The following is a 27,191-nucleotide window of genomic DNA, read 5'->3' on the forward strand; positions in this document are numbered from 1 at the left end:
CCCTATTCCATCCAATCTGTGATCAAAATGTGCTTTTGATGGCATTTAAAGACATTTCATCACATTTCAAGACAAATAACAATGAACGTAATTAATATAATACTGAATTTCTGCTATGAATCTCTCCTGTCCTGAATTTATGCTATGACTTCATATTGTCCTTGGATCTAATTAATGACAAACATGAGCAAACTGACATCCTCATCTTGACAGACAGCAATATTTACCCTTCATCCAATTTTGATGAGGCATGTGTCTCGAGGGTAAATGCAAGAGGACGATGACCTAATCCTGTCATGCTTCTAAAGAGCACTTTCACATCTAACGCGACCACACAAAGGTTCATGACATGGTCATGAGTCCATTACCTATTCGCTACCCTTTTAATCCACGTTTTTTTTAATTTACTAACCATTCTAATTACTAGGAATTTGTTTATCTCTGACTGGTTATTTTTAATTAGACTAGTTGGGGTGTGTTACTCATGCACAGACATAAAAATTGTATTTATGTATTTTTTTTTTTTTTTGTGAATCTAGTCCAGAAGTATGGATTATTCCATTTAAGCAACAAGGAATATAAAATAATTAAATAACTTCTGTCTATTTGTAACAAGGATTCAGGTACTTGTAATGTTTGCAAGACATGAGATCTGTGGTAATTTCACCCCTAAGACCCTTCTATTGATTAGAGTGTGAGATGTAATCCTTTTAAAAAGCTTTCTATTGATCAGCAGTCGACTCACTCTTAGCTACATTCCTGCCTTTAAATAAATTAACAAGTTATTTTAATATGAAGGTACCGCGGCACAATGCAAAATGGAGCCACTTTGTTACTGCAGGTTTAATACTAGATTGTGGTTTAAAAACAGTTCAAAATTTACAACAAGGCCGTTTTGGATTATTCATCACAGCATGAACGAGCAATACTTTATATTGGAACATTATATAAATATTAAGTAATAAAATAATTTAAAAATTGCACTGGTAAAAAACAATGAGATTAATACTGTATATGCATTACATTCATTTGCTTTCTGATTTATTTATTAGAACAAATGACCCTCTAACACTAGCATTCTTTATTTCTTTATGTGAATTTTTATATAATAAAAGCCCTGTATATAAAAAATTAATTTAATGTGAATGAAGATTTGGTGTTTTTGATTGCTTCTATTGTTCTGTTGTTCTCTATGTAAGTAACTTTGGTCTCCAAAATGACTAAATGGAAAGATAAATGTAAATGAGTTGTTTGTTCATGTTTAATCATGCAGTTATGTATTAGTGAAAGAATTTATTAAAGGCTGTACATGTATATTATTCATTATTAGGTAATATTTACTGAACGTAGTTAACTAATGTGAACAAACATAACTTTTGATTTGAAAATGTATTAGTAAAAGAAATGAAATCTAACAAAAATTATGTTACATCAATCTTTGTTCCAAAAAACTCAGTTATGCCAGAATGGTTGATCCTAAATATCAAAAAAGCATTTATCTGACTCACTGTCCCCTGCGTCTCTGACCACTGCGGGAAGCTTTGGAGGAGGCTTTGGACTTTGGTGTGGGCACCTCTGCGTTCTCAGCTGGGCTCTGTTCCTTGGCGGTCACAGGAAGTGGCAACGGCTCCTGGATGACCATGAGATCATCCTTACTGTGCTGGCCCATGTGCAACTTGGCAAAGTCGAAACCTTTCACGCTGGGCGCCTGCAGCTAAAGACCACCACCCCGGAGAGAGGAAAATGTTAATTTGGAGAATCAAAATTAATGCAGAAGGATGTTTGTGAAGGAAATGGAAGGACAGCAAAGGGGAGTGAGGGATGAAAGTTAAACGACCAAATGTTTATTTAAAACTGCTCACAAACACTGACAGAATCGGGTCGGGCTTTGGTCCGATCGTCTTAAAAGACGTCAATGTCAAAGCGCATGCACACAAGGCATAAAGATAGAATATAAATTTCCATAGTCCACAGATTGTCACAGCGTCATAAGAATAAATTGAGCAAGAGGACAGTAATTGACTCTCAAAGAGACAATGAGAAGAGTGAGCATTCAAAATGGATGCACTTGATTTGAGGTCAGCAGACTGACCGCGGGCCAGACCAGCTAGACGGGCTGTAATAGCCTGTCTGTCTGCAGCACTCTGAAAGATTAAATGAACCGAACAAACACAACAGCAGAGAAAGCTAATTCACACCGGCTTTTTCAAAGACCAGCAGCCTCTAAAAAAACAGCTAAAGTCTTTTAAAAGTACAGTCCACCCAAAATGAAAACGATTCAAAATAAAACACTGTTTACCCACCTTTAAGTAAATTTACTTTTTTGTGTGAATTTTAAAATGGATTTTTAAAAATGACCTTTCATGCGGTGTGTAACAGCTCTAAGTGAATGAAAACATCCTGTTCATCACTTAAAGACATCAACAGGCTTGCTTGCGAGCGGTATAAGCCACTGTCACAGGAGTTAACCAGAGCCGAAAAAAACAAAAAAACTGGACATGCAGACTTGAGGGTCAGCAAATGACAGGATTTTCAGTTTTGGGTGAACGGTTTCTTCAGTGCTGATGAATCATCGTTGTTTGCTTTATAATTTTCCAGATCAAACAGAGGGTGCAGGGGTCACAGCGGATCAGATTTAATTCTATGTTTCATATATTGCCAGAAAACACAGAAATGTATGAAAAATGCATAAGCTGGGTTCTTTTGTGTCACGCTGTATGTGTGCAGCGGCACAATAGAGACAGATTCGCTGAAATATGCTCATCTTCTGGGAATACGTCTGTTTCTCTGTTTCCCATCACATTCCCTTTCAAATGCAAATTAAGCTATTTAGACAAATTCTGTTTGTGATAAAGAAAGCTCTTATCTCGTTTCTGTTTGCCTCTATTGCTGCTGTAACCAAATCTAGGCCACAATACAGTTAAAGCTTGGACCAAATGGCCAGAGACAGAGGTTATTATTGACACATTCAAATACATGCCTCTGTTGTTGAGATAGCATGTTTTTGTCCCAACTGCTTGTTACCATCACGATAAAGCAAGATTATCAGCCATATAAGTACTGTATCCAGGACTAACTGCTGCATTCTAGAAAACACATCACTACGTCACAGCACTGCTGTTGATACTGTACTGTACAGATACCTCTGGCCTCCTCATACTATATGACAAAGGCTTCTTTATGGATTTCTTGGGTTTTTCTTTGGCCTTTTTTCCTTTCTCCTCCTCCTCCTCCTCCTCTTCTTCTTCTTCCTCCTCCTCCTCTTCCTCAATACTTTCTTTTTTCCTTACGCTTCTGACAGGTTTCTGATTTTTGATGAGGGTGATAATAAAAAGTTGCTTGGGTTTCCATCAAGTTAGATTCCAGTAAGTGACTGACATGTTGACATCAACTATATTCACACAGCACTATTTTTGATGACACTACATTTAGGGGTAGGAATCATAAGGATATAAGGAATCACAATGATATTTTGTGCTTAAGGAGGGAGCAAACAATTGATAATTAATCGCTGTTCAAAAGTTAGGAGTCAGTAAAGTCTCTTTTTTAAATGCTTGTTTCAGCAAAGACATTTAAAATGTTACAATCACAATTCTATGCAAATTACATGCTTTTTTTAACGTCCTGTTCATCAAACAATCCTGAAAAAAGGACACCGTTCCAAGAATAAATACATAAATTAAGCAACACTGATGTTTTCAACATTAATAAATATATAAAATGTTTCTTGAGCACAAAATCAGCATATTAGAATGACTTCTGTTGGATTATGTGACATTGAAGACTGGAGTAAGGATGCTGCCATCTCATGAATAAATTACATGTAAAATACATTTAAATAGATGACTTGTTTAAAATTTGTACGTTTATTTTTACAATATTCCTGTATTTTTACTGTAACGAATGACAGCAGCGTTTATGAGCATAAGAGACTTTTTTCAAAGGCATTGAAAAACTTTTCCAACCCCAAACTTTTGAATACTATATATGTCTAACATAATAGTAAAATTCTTGTTTGTTTTCAGTAGGATGATTTAGTAAGAAATTCAGATGGTGATTCAGTCAACTCTCTGACTGATTCAGTGAGTGAGAAAGTCATTTCAGACAGATGAATCGGTCGGCGACTCATTTGTGAGTCTTTCTGAATCAATTAATTTAAAAGAACCAGCTGAAGAGTCACTTGCAATTCAGACTACCTTCTCATATCAACAGGGTCCACAGAGAAATACCAAAGGGTCCAAACACAGATGATGTTGACAGTGACCGGAACCGGGATGGCACTTCTTTGAAGGTCAAAGAGGAAGAGGAATCTTGCACTTCCTGTGTGGGGACTAACTGGAGGACTATTCTACTGTCTATAGTATACTACATCTCATCTACCAGCTTCTACCTTCTTCTCTCTCTTCTCTTCCTCTTCATCATCTTCTTCTTCCTCCTCCTCTTCTTCTTCTTCTTCCTCCTCCTCCTCCTCTTCTTCTTCCTCATCTTCCTCCTCCTCCTCCTCTTCATCCTCATCACTACTATCTAAAAGCTCTTTGCTCTTGACAGGAGTCATTGACCTCTGGATTACTGGTATGGATTTCTGTAATGAGGAGGTGGACTAAACAAGCATGGGAGAAGGAGAGTGTTAAGATGTGATTGGATGTGTGTTAGATGAAGAACAAGGGATATAGATAGAGAGAAGGTGGGAGAAAATCTCTAAATTGGCTCCAATGTGTTTACAAAAGCACAAACAGCAAAACAGGTGAAAAAACTAGAAATGTTAATGATATTGTCATGGAAGTAGCATAGAACAACTAAAGAAGAAGATCTGCCTATTTATATTTACAATTATTATACAATATTTAGCAGATGCTTCTATCCAAAGTGACTAATATATAATTTGGCAACTTCAACACTTATTTAATTTTTTTCTACTTCAATCCCTAAACAACCAATGGATGTTCAATGAACATATTTACAGTCACGCCTAATGCCTAATAACTAATGCTAACTAATTTAAGCACCTTCAAATAAAAATCTTCCTATAAATAAATATATAACTTCTGCCATGACTTACTTTCTTGTGCAAAACAAAAAATATATATTTGAAGAACTCTAGAGTGCAAAACCGCACTGGAGTTTTGGAAACATTCTGTTCTTTTGCGTTCCACACAAGAAAGAAAGACCTAAATAAGACTTAAAAAAATCACTCAAGGGTACGTAAATGAATTTGGATTATAAAATAAGATGCTTAAAAATAAGGATTTTTAAGCATCTTTCCCTTTATGTGTCAAATCCATGAAATATTGATTTAAATAACATGAGAAATACTGTTTTGAATAGATGACAGTGGAGGTAGTTCCTGAAGATTGTGAGTGTGCTAGTAAGGGCACATATGAAGTGTGTAATGACTGCTCCTCATACTAGTGAAGTTAAATAAAGGCGTTTGGACTAAGAGGACCATCAGGCGTTGCTTTGGATAAGAACATCACTGCAGAGCGTTAACCCATCAGACAGCTCAGCTTGGCTTCATTACTGCTGAGAGCTCGCAAGTGTATGTGCTCGTGCATGACAAGCCTGGTTATAGTAGTGAACAGTGGCAGCAAGACTTAAAATGACTAGTGTTGTCCAAATTTGTTTCATTGTGAGGGCAGGATAAAGTATGGCTAAAGTAGCTCTTTAAAGATAATTCAATGGGATGAAATAAACTTAAAGGGCCAGTTTGTCCAAATATGAAAATTCTATCATCACATACTCACTACCAAAGTGTTCCAAACTTGTATGAATGAATTTTTTTTTCTGTGGAACACAAATTAGGACATTTGGAATAATGCTGGCAGCCATTTACTTCCATGACATTTTTCCCTATTTTGAAAGTCAGTGCTACCAGCATTTAACTGTTTGCATGCCCACATTTTTTAAAATATATTCTTTTATGTGCAAGAAAGTAATTAATACAGGTTTAGAAACTCTTGAGTAAATAAGTGATGAATCTGTATGTTTTGGGTAAATATCACAAAAAATTATATTTCATGAAATCTAAGTAAATGACAATGAATAATGTTGTCATTTTATTTATTTTTGGGTGAATTACAATGGAATAGTTTAATAGAATCATCTAACAAGTATAAAATGTAAATAATGTAAAAGTATGAAAATTTGAGCCATTGCATCACATCACTTCAACTCTTAATACACTTTTCTACGACTGACTCATTGGTCAATTTTGAAAATATGTAGTTTAGCTCATGCCTAGACAAAACCCACACAAATACTGGAAAAATGAAAGATAAACATTAGAACAGATAAACATTTATTTCACTACAATAATGACATGGAATGGTTGACTCATGACTAAACGAATGACTGAATCGCATCACTAAAACGAACTGTCTAAACGAACTCGTTTGCTAAATGAATCAAGCTTTCCGATGCCAAGAATAACTGAGAGTGTGAATAGGTAGAGTAGTGGATAGCCAACTAATATCCGATTCTGATCTTTCAAAGCTGGCTAGCATCCGGCTACAGAGTCATTTAAAATCACTCTGTGAGAGACGAGATAAGCAGCTCAGACTCACGGGAGCCCACTGACTAATCAGCAATATCACTGACACATCAGCAGACATAAGACTAAAACAAACCAAAACAAAACGACGACGTGACCTACAGATGAACCTTGCATTAGAAAGTAAGAGGAAATCTCATGAGAAACAGTGCTTCAGGGCTCCAGAATACATTTCATTTGAATCATTACGGTCTCTCACCTTCTGTCTTTGTTGGACGGTGCTCATGGTGTCTGGCTGGAATTCCAGTTTGTCGGTGCGGCAGAGTTTCCAGTACAGGATCGTTATTATAATGATCACCACCACCACGGGGACCACCACCCCTACGATAATCCATGTGTTGGTCTTCTCTGTGTCTGAGGGAGGCGAGGCCTGTTTCTCCACAGCTGAACATACACAGGGGTAAAGAAGCACAATCATCTGTGGCTGAAGACAGTACGCTACTATTCAAAAATGCAACCGAAAGAAAGAAGTCACGCTCATCATGGCCACGTTTATTTGCGCATGCAGGAAAAACAGCAACATTCTGAAATATTATTACGACTTAAAATGAATGAATATATTTAAAAATGTTATTTTTCCCTGTGATGGCAAAGCTAAATTGTCAGCAGTCATTACTCCAGTTTTTAGCGTCACGTTATTATGAGTGCTGAAAATAAAATGTCTGAGAATTATTGCATTTTAGTCACATTAGTTTTTTAAAAACCTTTTAATCCCACAACATTATATCTGTCTTTATAATTCATACTTAATAAAATATTATTTTTATATTATTAGTGTTCTTAAATATGAGCTGTAAGTAAGCATTCGATAATGGCAATCTAAATATGAAAGAAAAGCATGCACAATTAAATATGTACAGACTCAAACATCACTGAACATACATTGAATGCAAATATAAAATTCCATACATCGTATGGTGTTGGATCAACTTGATAGCAATCATAATTTGGGTTAGCCTGTTTTTTAGTACACTGCAATTTAAGCTAAAATTCAAAGGTCTAAGATGTTATACAACAGGAAGCTACTAAATTTAGTCTAATGAATCTTATGTTTATGCTGTGGGTGATGCAGTTGTAAGCCTGCCACATATAAATGTTACATAAAAAGGCAGAGCTCTCTTGAGATGTCACGCTGAACACGCATCTGAACTAACCTCTTTGACGTTTAGAGCAGTAGAAATAAAGATGCCGCCACAATAATAAACAAATAAATAAATAAAAATACCGCCTGCTGTGTTACCGTCTATCAAAATCATTTAAATCATTTCATCGTTTTTTTATCTTAAAGTCTTGGTTCACTGCGATTTTATGTTATGTAGTTCTCTCCCACAGATCTTTTCCAACTGAAAGAATTAAAAGTCTGAATGCTCACGCTGCGCTAATATTCCCTGGACGCGGTATCCCATGATGATCGCTGCATGCTGCACATCAAGACTGTTGAGCATGCTGGCTGTGGTTGCAGCGGGAAGTCTCTGTCCATTAGCTCCTTCCACAAAGTAGATAATCTCCACAGGGTTGTCAGGGCCCACAAGAGGAGTGGTCTGTACGATCTGAACAAAAACGAAACAATTAACTGCATTGTTTTATCTTTGCAATTGACATATTGTTAAAAAGCAGCTTCACTAGCAACACTAATAATATTTAATAGTAAAAACACCCAATACAACGCATATGTCATTTAAGGCATATTCACAATTTAAAATTGAATCCTAGGCTTAAAAAAAAAACTAAACAACAACTATATACCGCTCAGAGTATGTGCAGACGTTTATAGAGACACACTGATTTCATTGTAGAATATTAGATGTTGGATTAGGATCAGTGCGATTCATAAAAGAATCATTCAAAATCATTTTGAGAACTAATTGTCTTAATTGTCTCATGAAGACAGCACGGTTTTCAGTGAGTAACATCTTGAATTTTAGTCCGGTCCTCATTTACTAAAACTATTAAAAATTGGTAATTTAAAATATTAATATTAGAGCAAAATGAACACACAAAATGTACACTCTTACATTTTAGTCTGTTGCTTTTAGTCTGTTTATGGAAATAAAATACTAATATTACATAAAAAATTACATAAAAATCTGAAATAACAATATATTAAATAAGATTGAGTGCTAAAATACAAAAAAAAAATCAAGCGAAAAAGAATTGGTTTTAAAAATGCATTAAATTCCTAAAACTAATGAAAACAAAAAATATAAAAATATAAACCAATTCAAAATATTAACAAATACTATAAAAGTATATAAATAATTCCAAAACAACACTGGAAAAAACCCTTTATGATGCTTTTATGGTGCTTTTAGAGCTTACCAGCCCCAGTTCGCTTTCACTTAAATTTAATTAAAAAGAGTAGATTTTTCTTTTAGAAATTCAAAGTCAAACAGACCTGAATTTATCTTTCTGGGCAAATTATTCCTTTAAACTTTTAATTCCGCATAACTGTTCCTAACACACAAACACACGAATCGGAACTCTGAATAGGCTACAATTAGCTTTTTAAAATTTAAATGTCTTCCAGACAAAAACCCAAAAAGGCTTTCAGAGAGACTGAGGGTCTAAAAGACGAGTCTAATAAATGTTCCTAGTCTCCATGGTTATTGGGGTGGAAAAAAAAAGCATGGCAATGTGTGGACCTCACCTGAACTCGACCTACATTAAGAGCCCCGAGTAGTGAGGACCGGCCGGTGACGTTAAAAGCTCATTTTGAAAGTGTGGCTACCTCAGGGTGCATTATCAGAAACAGTACAGAGGACGGCTGCACAATGTCATCTTAACGGTACATCCAAACTGTCGTCGTCCTACATTCACTTTAAGAGTCCTTTCAAGACATTTCAGAATTCATCACCTCTCTAAAATTAGAATTGACATCACTGAGCGTCATTAACACAGCTGGATTCATTCTCGGTTAATCAGTGGCCATTAACAGACCACTACTACTTTATCAACACAAGTCACTTAGAAACCATAAGGCAGCCGGTCAGCAATCGCGTCACTATGAAATGCAAAAATCTTTTCTATGTAGGCAGACCAAGCAATTAATGGTTTAGGAATCGCTCTAGCTGTCTGCAAGCTGTGTTCAATAATTTATCTGAGATTGCAGCTGGAGTATGACGCTCCGACAGGGGTGAAATGGTTGTTTTTGAGCGGCTCTGCAGGCCAGGGATGAATAGGAGGGTGTTGCCATGGATACTCCTTGTCCCTGAATGATGATGATGTGCGGAGGGAGAGCAGGTGTGGGGAAGCGCCACAAAGACAGAGACTGATTAAGAATCCAGAGAGGCATTAGACATGCACACAGGAAGAGCTCTAAACGAATCCAATGAGCTCAGGCGCGGAAAGTAAGAACAGAAAATATAAGGTCACATAACATGATTTACAAACCTGCACGCTGTTGTTTCCCACACTAGTTGCTCTTCTAAAGCGACGGCTCATACCCAGTGCATCGCCCAGCAACTGAGCCAGTCTCCTCTCAATCGTAGCCTTGAAGATCTTGTCACTCTCGCGCTGGTCCAACACTCCCAACAACACTGAACGTGATATGTAAAACATGACATTAAGGCAGTGCGATGACTCATTTGATATTCATCTGAATATTTAATAGCACAGCAACATCACACTACTGTTCAACAGTTGAGGTTGGTTTGTTTTGGAAAGACCTCTCCAAAGCTGCGTTTATTTGATCGAATAAATATAGGAAAAACTGTAATACTGTGAAATAGTTTTACAAATTTAAGAAATTGAATGAACAAATACTAAATAAAACATTATGTTTACATCAATTATACAATACATCTTATTCATAGCCACTGTATTAAAGTTGTTCAGTCATGAGTAGTGATTGTAGTCATTATTTTTCTTTATTATTTATAAATAATAAAAAAGTAAAACTGTATTGCACATGCGCTACAGGGATAAATTATTTCATCGCACAGACCAGTTTTTCCCGTACCATCTTGATACATAATACAAACGACATGAATATAAATGTGTGCTTTTATATATACTTAATAAACATGCACAGTACACACACGTATATTATACACTAAAACTTTTATTTTGGATGCAATTAATACATTTTTTTTAGCACTGATAGAAATATTATTTTCTTCAATAAAACATAACACTGTCCCTTAACTTTGAACAGTAGTGTACTAACAGTAGTGTGTTAAGCCTAACATCAGCAGACAGATCAGTACCTGTTCTAACCCACGAGGAACGAAGCAGCTGGGTTGTGTTCAGCTCTGGGTAGTGGAAAGCTAATAGTGCAGAGAAGCAAAAAACATCAAATATGAACCAATATTATGCCATTTTCATTACAACGTACAGAAAACATCACTGAAGTTGAATTCCAGGTAATTAAAGCTAGAAGTTATGAAACCTAGTATGGCCACCTTACACTGCTGTACATTGCAGTTGCTTTGCAAGTGTATTTATATAATTATACAGAAATCAGCGCGAGGACTCACGTTCTGCGATCTGCCGTACAGGGTAGCCCAGGTAGTAGCTGTACTCGACCACACTGAGTTGACGAAGCTGGGCGCTCACCTCTGTCCCTAGCACATACCCCTGCATATCGCGTACAGCAAAGGTGATCTCCACTGGAACCTTCTGCTGTTGTGCCGCCATTTCCACAGAACTCATGGTGACGTTCAAAATCTACAAAACAATGCAGTCTCTAAGATATAGCAAGCGATGAGACATCAGGATTAAAGATTAATTCTCCAAAAAGGGATTTTAAAACTTATTGTAACATAAAATATTGTTTGTTTTTTTCCACAAGATATATGTCGGTATCAATCAAGCATCTAATGTAAAACTTCAGCTACTAGAATATATTAGTATCTGAAGATTTTATTTGCAAAAACAGAAAAAAATAATAAAAATATAATATTTATTGTGTTAACATGTTTTTATTGTGCTAGTTATTTATTTAACCTAATTAAAATATCTGTTATCTGTTAGTTATCTGTTTTTGCAAATACTTGAATTATACAATTATACAATTCTAAATGATAAATAAACTGATTAAAAATCCTATTTAAAACATCTAAAATTATAAACACAAACACTAAAATTATAAACAAAAGCTCAGATTCTCAGCACAAGCCTCTTCATTCACTCTCACTGATGTATTAAAGAAGCGCATACACATTCTGAACGTAAGTGAATGAAATGAATAAGAGCCATTAGTTTTGTTGCCTTGACAACGGTTGAATTGAGCAGTCCTGCGCTTTCCTTATCCAATCAGAGCAAACAGCTGGAGATGATGTCATCCCACTGCACTGAAGGCAATCAAGCCTTGAATTCACATCACATAACTGAAGTTAAAAGCATGCTCCTTCCTTGCTAAAATAAAAAAAAACAAAAAAACTTGCTTGTTCACATAGTGTAATTCTCATTTCAATTGTTTACATGAAGTAGCAGTTGTGTATGTTTAAGCTAAATTAAACCAAATAAGCAGTAATTAAGAGGATTTGAAGGAGTTTAGTGTCTGGTTATTGGTGTTTGAAACTTAGCTGAGCTCTTAATACCATAAGCTGGGTAAAGCAGTTAACGTACATTCACAGTAAAGTTTGTGGACTCTTGTGAGCGTCGGCGGACTTCAGATAAAGCTGTGATCAGACCCTTCTCTGTCTGCTCACTGAAGGTACACATTCGCACATCTACATGGATGGGTACAAACTGAAGAACTGCAGAGAGACAAAAGACATGCATATAGTCATACAGCAACAACAACTAAACACTAGAGAATATTAAAGAACTGTGATGTGCATTTACCTGTATGAACATGGTACTGCAGGCCTGGTACAGGACTGATGGGTGAAACGCTGATAAAGGAGCTGGTGGTCCGATCAGAGATTCTCAGGGCATTAATGACTGATATGGCAGTATAGACCACTGCACCAGAAACGACACGAAACACAAAGTCCGGAGGAGCTTTCACTACCTATAACACGCAGAGGAACATGTACTGTATATCATATTTCAAATCCTTTTAGAGCACACTGAGAAATATTAAAATGCCTTTCACTGGGCCTTTAAAAGTCAAGGCTGTCTCAGAATTGTTTTTAATGCAGGGAGTTACAAAGAACCAGTTGGTTCCCACTGAGCTAAATTAGGTGTTGTTTGTTCATGAGGACCCAAGAGATAAAACAGGAAGGGATGATTTTATCTATATGTTCCACTGACACAACACTGGATTACAGAACATATTTAAAGTTTCTGTGGTTCAAACCAAGTGTGAACAATTTAAATTGTCAATATCATGATACATTTTTTAAAATTCTTAAATTAATTTCTAATTTCCTTCTAATTTCTCTACAGCGTTTTCAGAATGGATAGAAGCCATTGTTCATTACCGTAGGTAATTCTTGAGACACTGAAAAATAAACATAGACATAATAAATACCTTATACCTAAATACCATACTTACATTTTCAATAGGAAAATTCCATCCATTTCCTGTTAATATTTTTCAAGATCATTTTATATACCAAAATATGCATTCAAATAGGCACAAAAACCTACATAATGTTCTTTTTAATAAAAATGAAAAAGTATTAAGTTAAATTATGTTTTATTTTCTGAAGTTTACATAATTAAAAATGTGTAGCTTTGTATTTTTGCAATTAAAACTTTGCTGTGGAATAACAAAAACATTGTTAAAAGTACAAATATTCTACCATCTAGCAATTAATGAAAACAGCATCAGATTGTAGTTGTATTGTCTTCTACAACTGTAACAATTGCTGTCACTGCTTAAAATCAATAAAGACATGAACAAAAAAGAGAAAAACAAAACTATTCATTATGTCCACAGTACCTGTAGCTCCACAGAGCGGTTATATTCTGCTTTGAGAATCTCTCTGACTTTGGCCTTGGCATATCCAGCAGTGGACCCAGGAGGAAACCCTACAGCAGAGCAAGAATGTTATTTTTGGGACCTTAAATATTTAAATAAAATATATTTGCTTGCATGGTTGCTAATTCAGTTATTGCTTATGGTGCTTAAGTGCTTTAAGTATTGAGTTAAAAAATGGACATGAGCAAAAAAAGCGCAGCAAATTAATTTTTGTTTTGTCTTACCAACTCTGATCAAATAGGTGTCAGATTTAGTGATGTTGCATAGATATTTCCGGGCAGTGGTTGTTGGGAGGGTTGTGGATTGGGTTGTAACTGATGTGTCATTCAGGGTAGTCACTGTTGTGTTGTTGGAGCTAGAGATAGTGAAAGGCTCCACAGTAGTGTCATTATGTAATACTGGGGAGGACGTGGTTGTAAGGCTATCGATCAGTGTGGTGTCATCGCTATCAGTAACCATGGTGTCAGGTGTTGTTCCAGACACAAATCCTTCATCAGCCATCACTGTTGCAGGAGGGGTTGAGGTGATATTGAAGGTTGAGTCAGTTGGGTTTTCAGAAACACTGATGATGCTGGTTACTAAAACAGTGGAAAGTACACTACTAGGAAAGAGCGTCTGTGTTGGAAGCGGGGTGATAATCCATTGGCTGTCATTAACAGAAGACATGCTATCTGGTTCCTTGGTCACTGGAGGTTGGGTAGTCACCAATAATGAAGTGTTGTGAGGTATAAAAGGTGACATAGCCCAATCAGTGGTTAAGTTTGTATCTCCCAGGGAGGTTGAAGGGTCTATTGTTGGTGTAAATGACGGCTCCAAATATGGCAGTGTAGTATTTGTTAAACTAGGTCCAACTTCAGAGGGATCCAAGATAGTGGTGTTAAAAGGTTCAAATCCAGAGATATCCGTTGAGGATTCTTCAGTCCAGGAACTGTTACCTGTAGGCTGTAGATCTTCATCAAACAAAGCTGTTAGCATGTAGCTTGGGTCAATGGTGTAGGTTCTAGTGCTCACAATGTGTGTGGTGCCAACGGGAATGAAAGAGAAAACACTAGAGGTTGTCTGATTGGCAGTGGGCTCTGGCAAGCTACCATTGTCCTTGGTCAACTGAATGGTGTAGTACTCTAAACTGTTCATGTCTGGTAAAAGATCGGTGGGTTGGACTGTAACAGTGCCTGGCCAGTCAGATGCTAACTCTGAGCTCTCATTGACAGACTGGTTCTGGTTTAAGACATCTGAAGCTGTCGGGAGAATGGGTAAAGAATGGACTTTGGTTGGCTGGATGGTTGAAATGGTGTGACCAATGTCTGATGTCAAAATACTGGTGATAACTGGAAGTCTTGACATGGTAGAGGGCACAGCGGTTGTAAAACTCTGAAAGGTTGTTATGTGTTTGGTCAAGTCAGTGGTGGCTCCACTCGGGGTTGAATTGCTATTGAAAATGGAACTTTCAACAGGCTTGCTAGAGAAGGAATTTGTAACACTGATAGAGGAGGGATACAATTGTTTGCTGGAAAATGACATCACCATTCTTGAGGGAAACGTGGTGTCATAGGTTTCTGAATTGGAGTCCTCAAAGTCATACACATCAGTGACTAGATTGCTAACCATTGAATAGTCATTGCCTTCAGATCCCATAAAGGACATTGTTTCTAAGTAATCTCCAGAGCCATACTCCACATCCATAGTGTTGGTTGGGAAAAGGTCTTCGGGTGGGCCCATTGTTGGCTCGACAGACACTGAAGTCATTTGATGGTGTACGAAAACCACACGACTTGGCTCCAACTGCTGATAGCCTAGCTGGGTGTTGGGGTCATGGCTGGTTTGTAACTGGAGGTCTTGGTTTCTGCTAGATGGTTCCAATCTGTCTCCAAAGGAAACCTCAGAGTTATTGACTCCCACCATCCCATACTGCGTTTGAGGGGAAGAAACAGGAGGCTCATCAGGAGAATCTTCTCTAACTGAAGGCAAGCTAGACGGCACATATGAACCTGTAGTCTGTGATATTTGAGGAGCTGGGCTGATAGCAGACCAAGATAAGGGCACATTGTGGGAGGTAGGCACTGGAGAATTTATTTGTCGAGGCTGTCTGGATGAACCTCTCTGGGTATATTCAACTCTCTCTCCAGACTTTAAGGAAAGCAAAGGAGGTGTGGCAAGAGGCTCTGGGCTTGTGGCAGAGTTCAGGGAGTAAGCAAACACTGATCCAGTGTTAACATTGTGATTGTAATTCTCTGTGGCTTTGGATGGATCCGAACTAGGTGAAAGAGAAAATCCAGACAAAGCGGAGAACGCATTATGTAGCACTTCCACTGAAGACTCATTTGGCAGGTTTGGAGCCTCCAAAGGCCAGACTAAGGGAGACACAAAGACAATTAAATGAAAATAAATAAATGAAATTATCCAATGTCAAAGTAAAAAGTAGCAACAAAACTATGTTGAAAACAGCTAAATGCATAAATCAATGCACATACCTACCTAATCGCTGAAATATTGTAACTACACATCAGTGTATAGTTCACAGATATATGATATTATTGTGCTAATTTATTTAATTATTTACTTAGTTTCATTACTGGAAAGTGAAACAACTCCAGTGTCAGGATTAAAGCAGCTGAATGTTTTTAAAATGGATTAATTTATTTTTAACAGGATAACAATTTAACAGAAACATTTTAATTTACAAATTATAATGCTTACATTTTCCCAGTTATTTAAAAAGCAGCTACAGAAAACAAGCAAAGAACATTTACATTACAGAAGAACATCATTACTGATTTCAGTCAAGCACAAGTATTATGCACTTTAAAAAATACTGATGTTATAATCAATGTTAAATAGGTTAAAGGTTAAGTAATTAGAAGAAATATTGATTTTGAAATGATTCTTGACTGAATAATGTCAACAAATGACATCCATCAGGCCACATGAGTAAACAGAGTGAAGCACAAATGCAGAGTGAGATCACTGGACGTTATTTCACACAGTTACATCAAACAGTTTGAGTTCTGAGGACTTTCATCATGCCATCGCACTCAGATGCTTCGAGGCTTTTTCTCTTGCGTAAGTCGCATTGTCGTGATTACCCAAGTCACAATCTCACACATGTGCGGGAGGTTTGGAATGTGCCAAGGCCACGAAACAGGAGAGTATTTAAATAATTAAGAAGGATTCCTGAAAGCAGTATCGGCCTGTCTGGTTTATATTCCACTACACGTTTTATAAACTTTCCATTTGCATTGCTTTTTTATGGTGGGCGCAGAGGTGGGGCATAAAAGCTGGCAGTGTTTGGCTTGGTTTTCAGAAGCAGCTGCACCGTAATGAAATGACCCATTCTGAGACGAAGGATGGAAGGCAAAGGTTAGAAGCTTCTTAATGAAGCATGAGTGAGCAAAACAGTTTCATGCCCTGTTCAGATGAGACTAGTTTTCCCCAAGGAGGTTAGGTCAATTATTCCTCTTTATGGATTTAAGCCTAATTATTCTTTCACAGTACTGTAATGTAAATATTTCAATGCATGATCACAAATGTCATGTCAAATAATAGCCGAAGCTAAATTTTTCACATATAGTGTGGCTTTACAATAATACACACCTGATTGTGTCATATAACCTGATTGTGTCAATAACATTTAGCATAACATTTCTAAAAGTAGTGGGTTTTAGTGCTATGACTGAAACATTAGAATTCGTAGGATCAAAATAATATATCACGATCCAGATATCAACATAATATCATACTAGAGGAATAAGAAAGCAACATCAATACACTCATTATTTATAAGACAACCATAAAAAATTAAAGATAAAACTTTCTGTTTTCAAATGAACTGTGACTGTGCCTGATTTCAAATCCATAGAAGCTGAATAAAACCAAAAACACAGAAGATACTCCACTTTCAGCATAAAAAGATTCCTTTACACATTTTTTATGCTTCATTCACGCTACGTGCCATTTATATTCAAATAATAACAGTCAGTCATCTGCAACAAATAACATTCAATGCGCACCTTCAAAAGAGATTACAAATGTAGACACCATTATGAAACTCATAACTTGAATATGATTCATAGAAACAGCAATATTTCAACGTCTCAAATTCAAAGCATAAGCCAGACGGATTTGTGACTCAGCAATAACTGACATCGCTCAGCCTTCTGAAGAATCTCCCCCGACACATGGACTTCATACAGACTTCTAGTTAACCCACAATTTTATATTTAGACTCCCAAAAAAGAAAATAAGACATGAACGTCAGGGAGAACACATATAAAGCTTCATATTAAACTCTGGCTCTGTCATCAAAGGAAACAGCATTAAAGAAAGTTCCATAGCATCAGCCAAGTACACTGACCACTTTAAAGAGGATGAAAAAAGAAGCGAGAAATGTTTTTTGGTATTAATTATGTGATTGAGATTTTTATTAAATATAAATCACACAACAGCACTGTACAAAAGAACACGAAGTCCTATGCTACATTAACTGGGTCAATATGCTCTGTGATTGGGCTTCTTCAGAATAAATAGTTCTTTGATAGTCTATGAGGCTGCATTATTCACTGAAATGCTCTGCGCCAAGTGTTTGAAGACCCTATAAAGCAGGCGGCTGTGTAAAACAGACGATCAACTAAATAACAGAGAAAGAGTACGAAGCAAAATAAAGAGAAACAGTTGTTAGACCTTAATAATTACAGCGAGGAAAAAGAAGGTAAAACCTGGACACTATGGACTCGAGACAGGAATTGAACACAAAGCTAATTAATAGATTTACATTTTTGGCATTCGTTTGAAAATACAATGCATTTTATGTTCTCGAGTTTGCGTGCAAATGTTTGTTGATCTGAAGCCCTTACCTAAAGTAATAATTTCATACTTATGGGTCCTCCATAAGCTTGTGTTCTGCAGCTGACCAATCTTCAGTTGACCCTCTAATTGTAGCACTCTCTATTCGAATTTATTAAAAAAATTTTATCCTCTAATTAGGGGTGTGATGAGATCTCGTGGCACGATATCTCACAAGATCCAATGTGTCTCGTGAGATGTGACTGGTCTCACTAGAATTGAGGGAGGATCAATATTATACGCTGTCTACACGGGACGAGAGCGGCGTGACAAATGTCCAACCGAAAACTGCTGCAGCGTTATATTTATTGTTTTTTTTTTTTTTACTGTCGCTTTATCGCGTCCAGTGTAGCCACCATATATCTTTCTGCCACTTTTAGCTTGGCTGTTCACTGAACACTCTCTCTTCCACATATCATAAGTAGACATGCCCCTTACTGCTGATTGGCTACAAGTTTGCACAAGTGTTTTTTTGAAAAATCGCTTATTGATATTTGTAGTATGTATTTTTATTTATTTATACTATTTGTAATTTTTGTAATTGTCAGCTTGTCAGTTTGTGGCAAAATATTCTGCATGGTTCACATGTTGTTTATTACTGTATGTAACTCAAAAAAATAGAAGTTTAATTTCAAAAAGTTGATTACAAAATGCACCTACATTTTTTTACCAAGAGCAAAACTGCTATGGCATTTGAGCCGCATGATTGATTAAGCCCTAAAACTTACTGGAATCATCAATATCCACAGTTTGATGTACGAGTCTCTTTGAGAAGGATGCAAGAGTCATTAATTAGTCTTACTCTGGCAATAAGTGGTTTAAGTGACACACGGGCGAATGCTAATGTATTCAACCATATCAACCAACTATCAATTGATCCACCATTTCTCAGGTCACTGAGCAAGACAAAAGCCAACAAACAGGACAGAAGAGGCACAGATTACTGCCTGACCTCTGACCTCATCAGATGAGTGCTCGGACATTTAGATTTCTGTTCTCAGATCCCTATTCCCTCAGGAGCCGTTCAATAAAACATTAAAGCCACAACCACCCATTTCTGTGCTAGCCCGATCAAATGGATTGTTGACCCAGTTTTCAAAACACTACAACTGAAAGTCACGTAACACATCTATGATTGACAAGCAAAGAGGACTCTGTCTTAGGTCAAATAAAATATCATTGTGTTGTTTTAAATTTGTCTGGCTTTGTCTAATTTCATACATTTTGTGCATCTAAAATACAAATAATATATTAACATTTTTGCATTCATTTGACAAAACTACAGCTTGAAATATACAATAAATGTTTTTTTTACAGGTGACCTTTACCTAATTAAATCATTGCATTAATTGCATAACAGTTGCTCTAAGCCCCTTTACTTAAATTCACTACTTTAGACATAGGCTAGATGCCTTCTTGAAGCCTGCATTTTGCAAGTGAACGGCACATTATAGAGGCATCGTAAAAAGGCACAAAATCACTTTCACAGACTTTTACATTCTCTCCTGGTGAAATGACCCGTCCAACTCAATTCTAGCAGCTGAGCATCTTTAGGAATCTAAAAACTAATCTCTTATCTTCATCTGTCTTTAGAACAACACACAAATCATAAATAACTAAGTAATCAAGTGTATATTAATTTCCACGAATCAGCAATAGCCAAAAATATGTTATGGGTCAAATTATCAAAAACCCCCAAAAATCATTAGGATATTAGATCATGATCCATGAAGATATTTTGTAAATATCTAAAAACTTTTTAAATAGTAACATGCATTGTTAAATTTTTTTGTACCCTCAGATTCCAGATTTTCAAACATCCCGGCAAAATATTGTCCTTTCCTAACATACCATACTCCATGCAACATATTTCTTTCAGTATGATATTTGAAGTCTGCACTCTGTCAATATGCTCTTGAGCGATGTTAATTTTTATGGGTGAGCCGGATCAAATAAAATGATGTAAAATGGCACCAACAGAAACTGTTACAAAATTCAAGCAAAGACAATAAAGTAATTTATCATGGAGTGACTTAATAATCCTGATTGACGGACAAGTTCAATAATTAATTGTTAGAGGGTCACCTTCAGCCTAAATGAGCAGTGTTTATCGTGAGTAATGGCAGGCAGCCTCTCGGCCGACAGACGGGCAGCAGGGAAATACCCTGACTACACACAACAGTGCGGCAATGACTCCCTTTGCCACCTGGTACAGAAATGCAACCGTGTAACGCATGAACAGTCTGGCAATTGTTAGACCTATCGCTTTCACAGAGATCTACCCCAGAGATACGTGTCAGACGCAAATGTAAATGTCAGTGGGACAATGCACATAGTGACCAAAATCCACAAAAAATACTTGCAGTGTTTAAAAGTCATGCCTAACACATTTGCTACAAGATCCATTCAAACCAGCCGTCATTAACAGCATAGTATAAAACGCAATTCATGCATAATGTTTAGATTAAAACAAAACAGCAACCCCAGGGAACCTATTAAGGGTGGCATTAGAAATGCATTCTGAATATATACAGACCAGAACTATTGAAAAACATAAAGCATTAAAATTAGTCACTGCAATACATTTATTGTGCCAACCATATTAGGGCAAAGTTCTTTGAGTGGTATAATTTCATGAGTATTACAAAATCATGGGCTTTCTATACACACAAACTCCATAATGCATGTTACGTTACGCAATGGTTTCTTCACGAATGCTATTTAATTTATGGAAGTAATTACAAAACGCAGGATGCTTGCATGGCCTTTAGCTTTAAAATGATGGCAAACTCAGCCAGTAAAAGTTTATTGTACCTTAAAAACTACAATTAAGTGCACAGAACACATTGGTTTAATTTCAAGTATCTAATGTAAAACTTTATTTGAAATCTTTAGATTAAAAAAAAAGCAAAAAACATTGGCATTTACCAAAACTGAATTTGGTGTTTGCATGATGCTTGATGTTAGAACTGTTGGGATACATGGAGAAGGTGTTGACAGGCAGTTTTTGTGAAATACAAAAGAACAGCGAGACGAAAAACTACAGACACAGCGAGGGGATTATCATCACAAAAGGAAACAGTGAGCTACTCTATTTTGAGCTCTTCGTGGCCATGCAGCTAATAAAATAATGCTTATGACCAATTGATGACTTCCTTTATGAACAACGGATGAAGCGTGTTGCGTGATGCTTTCAAAATACAACACAAAGGGATCTAAAATTAAATGAATAAACTGAATTACGTTCGATGTCAGTACGTCTTTCCGTCTGTCTCTCTCTTTGTCTTTTGTGAAAAGGATGACGTCTTAGGCTGAAACCACAAGGATGCTGAAAATGAGATCAAACCCATATAAATGATTCAGTTTAGCACACCCAAATGCAATTTGTTCCTCCCTAAACTCCTGTCCGGTGGTAAGTGGGAGAAATAACCCAATAAGCCCATCCCAAACAATACCAAAACAATCACCTGCCTAACAATCACAGACTCTTGAATGATTTTTCACCAACAAATACTCTAAACAATGAACCAAACACTATTAGAAACATGCGATTTGATATATGATAACCTCCTCTCATCAAATAATAAGTGCTAATGTAAATCAGGGCTGATTCATTTGATAGGCTTACAAATATCTCTATTTAAAGATTGCTTCGTTACACATTTTATATGTCAACTCATAAAAAAGTACTTTTAAAAAAGTAGTTGTACTTGGTGGTGGAATTATATTAAAATGGTACTTTGGCACACATTTTGCCATATGAAGTCTATAAACACTTATGTTCAAAAGTTGAGGTCAGTATATTTTATTTTGCTTTTATTTAGCAAGGACACAATATATTGTTCAAAAGTGATTTTTACATTGCTTCAAAAGAGATACTTTTTTAATTTTATATTTATTAAAGATTCTAAAATATTAAGCGAAATAACGAACAAGAATATTAGAATATTGCTGAATATTAGAATGATTTCTGAAGGATCATGAGACATTAAAGACTGGAGTAATATTGCTGAAAATGTAGCTTTGCATGACAGAAATAAATAAAATTTAAAGAATATTTAAACAGAAAACAGGTATTTTAAATTATAATAATAGTTGACATTACTGTTTTTTACTGTGATCAAGTAAATACAGCTTTGTGAGCATATCAAAAACCAGTTTTATGATATATAGTATTAATACAGTGTCTTAATGTGTCCAAGAAACCATAAGAGTACTATAATGGTACTATGACAAAAGTACTATGGCACTTCTGGTACTTTTGTTTGTTTGTGTAAACCAATAGAATATGTAATTTGTTAAACCGCTCAGCATCAACACACTGAGAAATTTATGGGACGTACCTGCAACTTTTACGGTAGAACCACACAGTCTAATTTGAAGAGAGCAGAACAAGTCAGGCTATAGCCAAGACCTTCCACCAAAAACATTAAGACATCAGTTACAACCACCCCCCCTAATGATGTCATTTCCTTTGCCAGGCTCATTCTAGGGAAACTTGCATTTGCTGGTTGTTGCTATTCCAGAGAAGGAAAAAAAGCCAAGGAAAGGTCTTTGGTATTAATTCAAGCCCCTTTTGCCCACACATGTTTCTGTTTTAAGCTGATCCCATTGCGTGACTGCCTCTGCCTAACGCTGGCACAGACTCCCCGTGCGCTGCCTAATCGAACAATCAAGGCAGAGTCTGTACTGATGCTCGTTTATCTCACAATGCTTATATAGAGGGAAGACGCTGTTATTTTAGGAGGTTTCTCTAATTTACAAAATGTATTGTGTGCATCCTTCAGTCATGTTTGTTGTCTAACACTTCCGCATATTTTTGTAAACTCAATTTAAGCTTAACACCAAATTAAAATAGAAATCCGATTGTACATCCTAATCTCTTTTAAAAGGATTTTTTCACCTGAACATTTATATCCTTTCATCGTTTACTCATGTTGCAAACCTGTATGATTTCACAAATGAAGATGTTTTGCTGAATGTTCTGGCTGCTTTTTTTTCTGCTCTGGCAAAAACTGAAATATTTGTACCATTTAAAATAACTAATTTATATTTGAACGTATATTAAAATGTATTTCTGTGATGCAAAGCTGAATTTTCAGCATCAGTGTGAAATAATTCTAATTTGCTGACCTGGGGTTCAAGGTTGAAAGTAGTTGTGCTGCTCAATATTTTTGTGCAAATCATGATCATGATTTTTTTGACGAAGAGAAAATTTAAAAGAACTGCATTTATTCAAAACCGGAATCTTTTGTAACGTCAGAAATGTCTTCACCGTCACTTTTAATAAATTTAATGCATCCGTTCTGAATAAAACAAGAATTAGCTTTCCCCACAAAACATTTAAGTGAACAAAGAGCAATGTGAGAGTGACGTGAGGGATAGAAAGGGCCCCTCTAACACTGAACAGAGCCCTGTTGTTTGTCTTATCAGCAGCTAAGTGCTCGAGAAGACTGAAATTTCCCATGTACAGCCATAGATTGAACTACTATGAAGTACAGACAAAAAAATAATAATGAGCAGGAACAGCTTAAAAAGCACACCAGTGGCTTTCCTCACGTCACAAACAGTCTTGTTATTGCAAGCACTGAGACTGAGACAATTTTCCAAAGTGAAAAAGTACTAATAGTCAAATTCACCTGAATTTTACGGCCTAACATCTGGTTGAGTGGCTGATTCAGTTTTTTGGAGTAAAGTCGGGCTGGAACGCGTTACCTAACATGGCACACGGGCAGAGCAGAGTCACGTCAGGAGAAACACTGTGTCTCTGATGGTTTCCATCAATCGGACTGAGGTCATGTCTGCTGACGGCCAACATCTCTCCTGTACAGCATCAGGTAAAACTGAAAATTCACGATTGCTTTTTAAATAATAATGACCATTTTAAAGGCATTTAATTTAAAAGCAAAAAAATGTATTGTGATTTATAATTATATTATAATAATAATTATAATATTATAAAAGTAATATTATTTTTCTATATTTGAATTAGTGCTGTCGAATAATTAATCGTGATTAATGTGTGTGTGCATTGTGTACATTTATAATGTATAGGATATATAATTATACACATACGGTATATATTTTGAAAATATGTACATGTATATATCTATATTCATATGATTTATAAATATATTTAATATCTAAAAATAAGTATGAAATATATACACGCATGTGCATTTATTTAAATGTCATATATATTATGTAAACAAAAACGTCTTTTTTGGCTGTGATTAATCATTTGACAACACTAATTTTAAATGTCTTTTAGTCATAAAAAACCTGAATATCTTATGTATATAATTTTTTATTGGCTAAATAAATCTCTATGAGCTTTCATGAACTGTGGGAAGCACCTGTCAAATTTAAATTTGAATTAGAAGTGGAATTTCTGGCATTGTCAAATCAATTCTGAAAGGCCCACAACCGTGCTCCTATCTGATAATGCACTTGAGACAAAGATCTGAACTTGAGTGCAAACTGGGTGCAGAAAGACTGAGAAAGACTGCGAGAAAGATGAGAACGAAAAAAACAAAACAAAACTCAGATCGAGTGAGACAGGGGAGGGGAAGTAATAAGGAAGGTGGGGACACACTTTGACTCCTAACATTGGGATGGTCTCCAGAGAAGCAGACTTTTCCATAGCTGGTGTATTGTGTAATTCACTGGAGGACGCTCAAGTTCCCTGCACGTTCCCCCCCTACTCCCTCAGCCTTCCTTGAAAGACAGGAAGGCCAGGCCTGTAACTGGAGAAGCCCTGAAGACTGTGTCACTGCGAGGGCTTCGTGCTCAGCGCTGGACTGAACTCACTGCGTAAACTTCTGGACTCTTCGACAACAAAGCAGCCAGACTCCTGTAGAGAGGAGAGAGAGAGAGATTCACCTCTCACACTGAAACTCCATCAGGCGAGGGCTTTTGACTGTAAACTCTGTAAAACACGGCGCAAGACTGCAAGTTATGATGATTAGCTATGAAATGTTGACGATGATGCTTATGGTATCTCAGTATTCATGATTCTTCAACAGCAAAATAACAAAACTAGACCTTTACCATCAATCAAAAACCAGTAAAAACAGTAATACTGTTAAAAATTAAATAAGTTATTTTTTTATTTTTATGTATTTAAAATTTTAAAATGCAACTTATTCCTGTGATTACTCCAGTATTCAGTGTTACATGGTCCTTCAGAAATTATTCTTATATGTTTATTATCATCAATATTGGAAACAGCTCTTGCTGCTTACACTTCAAACAAAATCAGAAAAACAGAACTTCATTAACATTTGTACAGTCACTGTTTTGATCAATTCCTGTGTCCTGTGATTTGAGTAAAATAATTATGATTTTAATCTTACACTACCATTCAAATATTTGGGGCATCACAAAAATATTAAGCAGTAAAAACTGTTTTAAGCATTAATAATGAGAAGAACTAATTATTGGCATAGTAGAATGATTTCTGAAGTATCCTGTGACACTGAAGACCAAACTGAAAATTTGACTTTTCCATCCCAGGAATAATTGCATTTAAAAATATCTTAAAAATTAGTAAACAGATCTTTTACTAAATTATTTTACAATATTACAGTTTTAACTGTAAGTGAGCATTGGTGAATATTAATGACTTCTTTAACATCATTAAAATAAACTTTATTATTCATAACTTTTGGTAGTGTAGGAGGTTTTGCAATACTCTAGAAACTACGATAACAGTTTTCCCGAAATGTATGATTTAATCTATTTTATTAAATGTTACATTGATGAATTAATTCCCCGTAAACCCCGCTGTGCTCACACGTAACCATCTGTTCAGAGTGAGATGGTCCAGACGTGTGTTGAACCATACAGATATGTGAGCCCAGTGCAATATGGGCATCCATGTCAGCCTTCTGTCACAGTTACCTCAACAACAGTTCACAAAACATTCACAACACAGGGACCGCATTAGTTATAATGGCCGTGTGGCTGAATGTTGCACATGGGTCCACTTTGATGGACTACATTTAACGTGAGTTTATTAAGTAATAAATAACAGAAATTGCACTAAACAAACTACAGTAAAGCATAAATAACAAAAGGCGGCATTCAAAACAAAGACGATGAAACGAGATGAATGAAGTATCAGTATAGATCTGTAGAGGAGGTCACAGTTGCTGTCCTAAAATAGCCTGATTGAATTTTGATATTGCTGACACGAGCCCAGCGCTATCTCAACCTCCCAGACCCTCTTTTCACTCAGTTCCTTTGACTAAAAACTAAAATAGAGCCCTCTTATCTTTAAGTGTCACTTCAATTGAGTGCTCTACAAAACAAAATCTGGGAAATAAGTGTTGACCACAAGCTTTTACACGCATACAAAAAGGTTTCTGGTTTGGAAATGCTAGTTTAACAGAGCAATTTGTGTAAATAGTGGCAGAGCAGTACACATGCATACATATTATATATATATATATATATATATATATATATAGCCCAGAGATGGACATGATGTGTGTTTTGTATCGTTGTAATTCCTAATGAAGAAAAGCTGGTTACACAAAACTGTATTTTCAAACAAAGAAAAGAGATGTCTCCTAAAAAAAATCTAACAAAATAAATGTGTGCAACACCAAACGAGACAACTGCTTCTCTTCATGACATCATCATATCTTCTCACATTTTGCTGGCTAAAGCAGGGTGGCCTGTCAAGAACGTGTTCGAAAAACACACGCTAAACATACACGGCTTGCTAGGCGTGAGTGCGTATCTGGACCTTTTCGATTTTTTTGACGTCAATAAAGGCCATAAAATGAGAAGAACCGCTCTATGAATGTAAAATCTATGAGACTGTGGACAACTACCTTGTTAAAGGAGTTTTAGCCCTAAAAAAAGGCCAAATTACTTGCAGATGTCTCAGAACAATGGTGCAGAAACGGCACTGCACGCTTTCACTAC

At 36.2% G+C, this 27,191-nt stretch overlaps 1 protein-coding gene across 5 annotated transcripts in view; it reads right to left on the minus strand.

Moving 5' to 3' along the window:
- The window catches only part of si:ch211-1e14.1 (UPF0606 protein KIAA1549), a 44,188-nt gene that overhangs the window by 10,162 nt on the left and 6,835 nt on the right, over positions 1-27,191 (minus strand). For all 5 annotated transcript variants that reach the window (XM_043216665.1, XM_043216660.1, XM_043216661.1 and 2 more), the window contains 10 exons: positions 13,643-15,769; positions 13,380-13,468; positions 12,335-12,503; positions 12,116-12,246; positions 11,023-11,212; positions 10,753-10,812; positions 9,938-10,083; positions 7,920-8,097; positions 6,747-6,931; positions 1,509-1,714 (listed from right to left, as the gene is read on the minus strand). In XM_043216665.1, the coding sequence (XP_043072600.1) occupies positions 1,509-1,714; positions 6,747-6,931; positions 7,920-8,097; positions 9,938-10,083; positions 10,753-10,812; positions 11,023-11,212; positions 12,116-12,246; positions 12,335-12,503; positions 13,380-13,468; positions 13,643-15,769 (3,481 nt within the window). The remainder of the gene's footprint in view (positions 1-1,508; positions 1,715-6,746; positions 6,932-7,919; positions 8,098-9,937; positions 10,084-10,752; positions 10,813-11,022; positions 11,213-12,115; positions 12,247-12,334; positions 12,504-13,379; positions 13,469-13,642; positions 15,770-27,191) is intronic.

The sequence above is a fragment of the Puntigrus tetrazona genome, chromosome 18 (genome assembly GCF_018831695.1).
Source record: "Puntigrus tetrazona isolate hp1 chromosome 18, ASM1883169v1, whole genome shotgun sequence".
NCBI classification, from domain to species: Eukaryota; Metazoa; Chordata; class Actinopteri; order Cypriniformes; family Cyprinidae; genus Puntigrus; species Puntigrus tetrazona.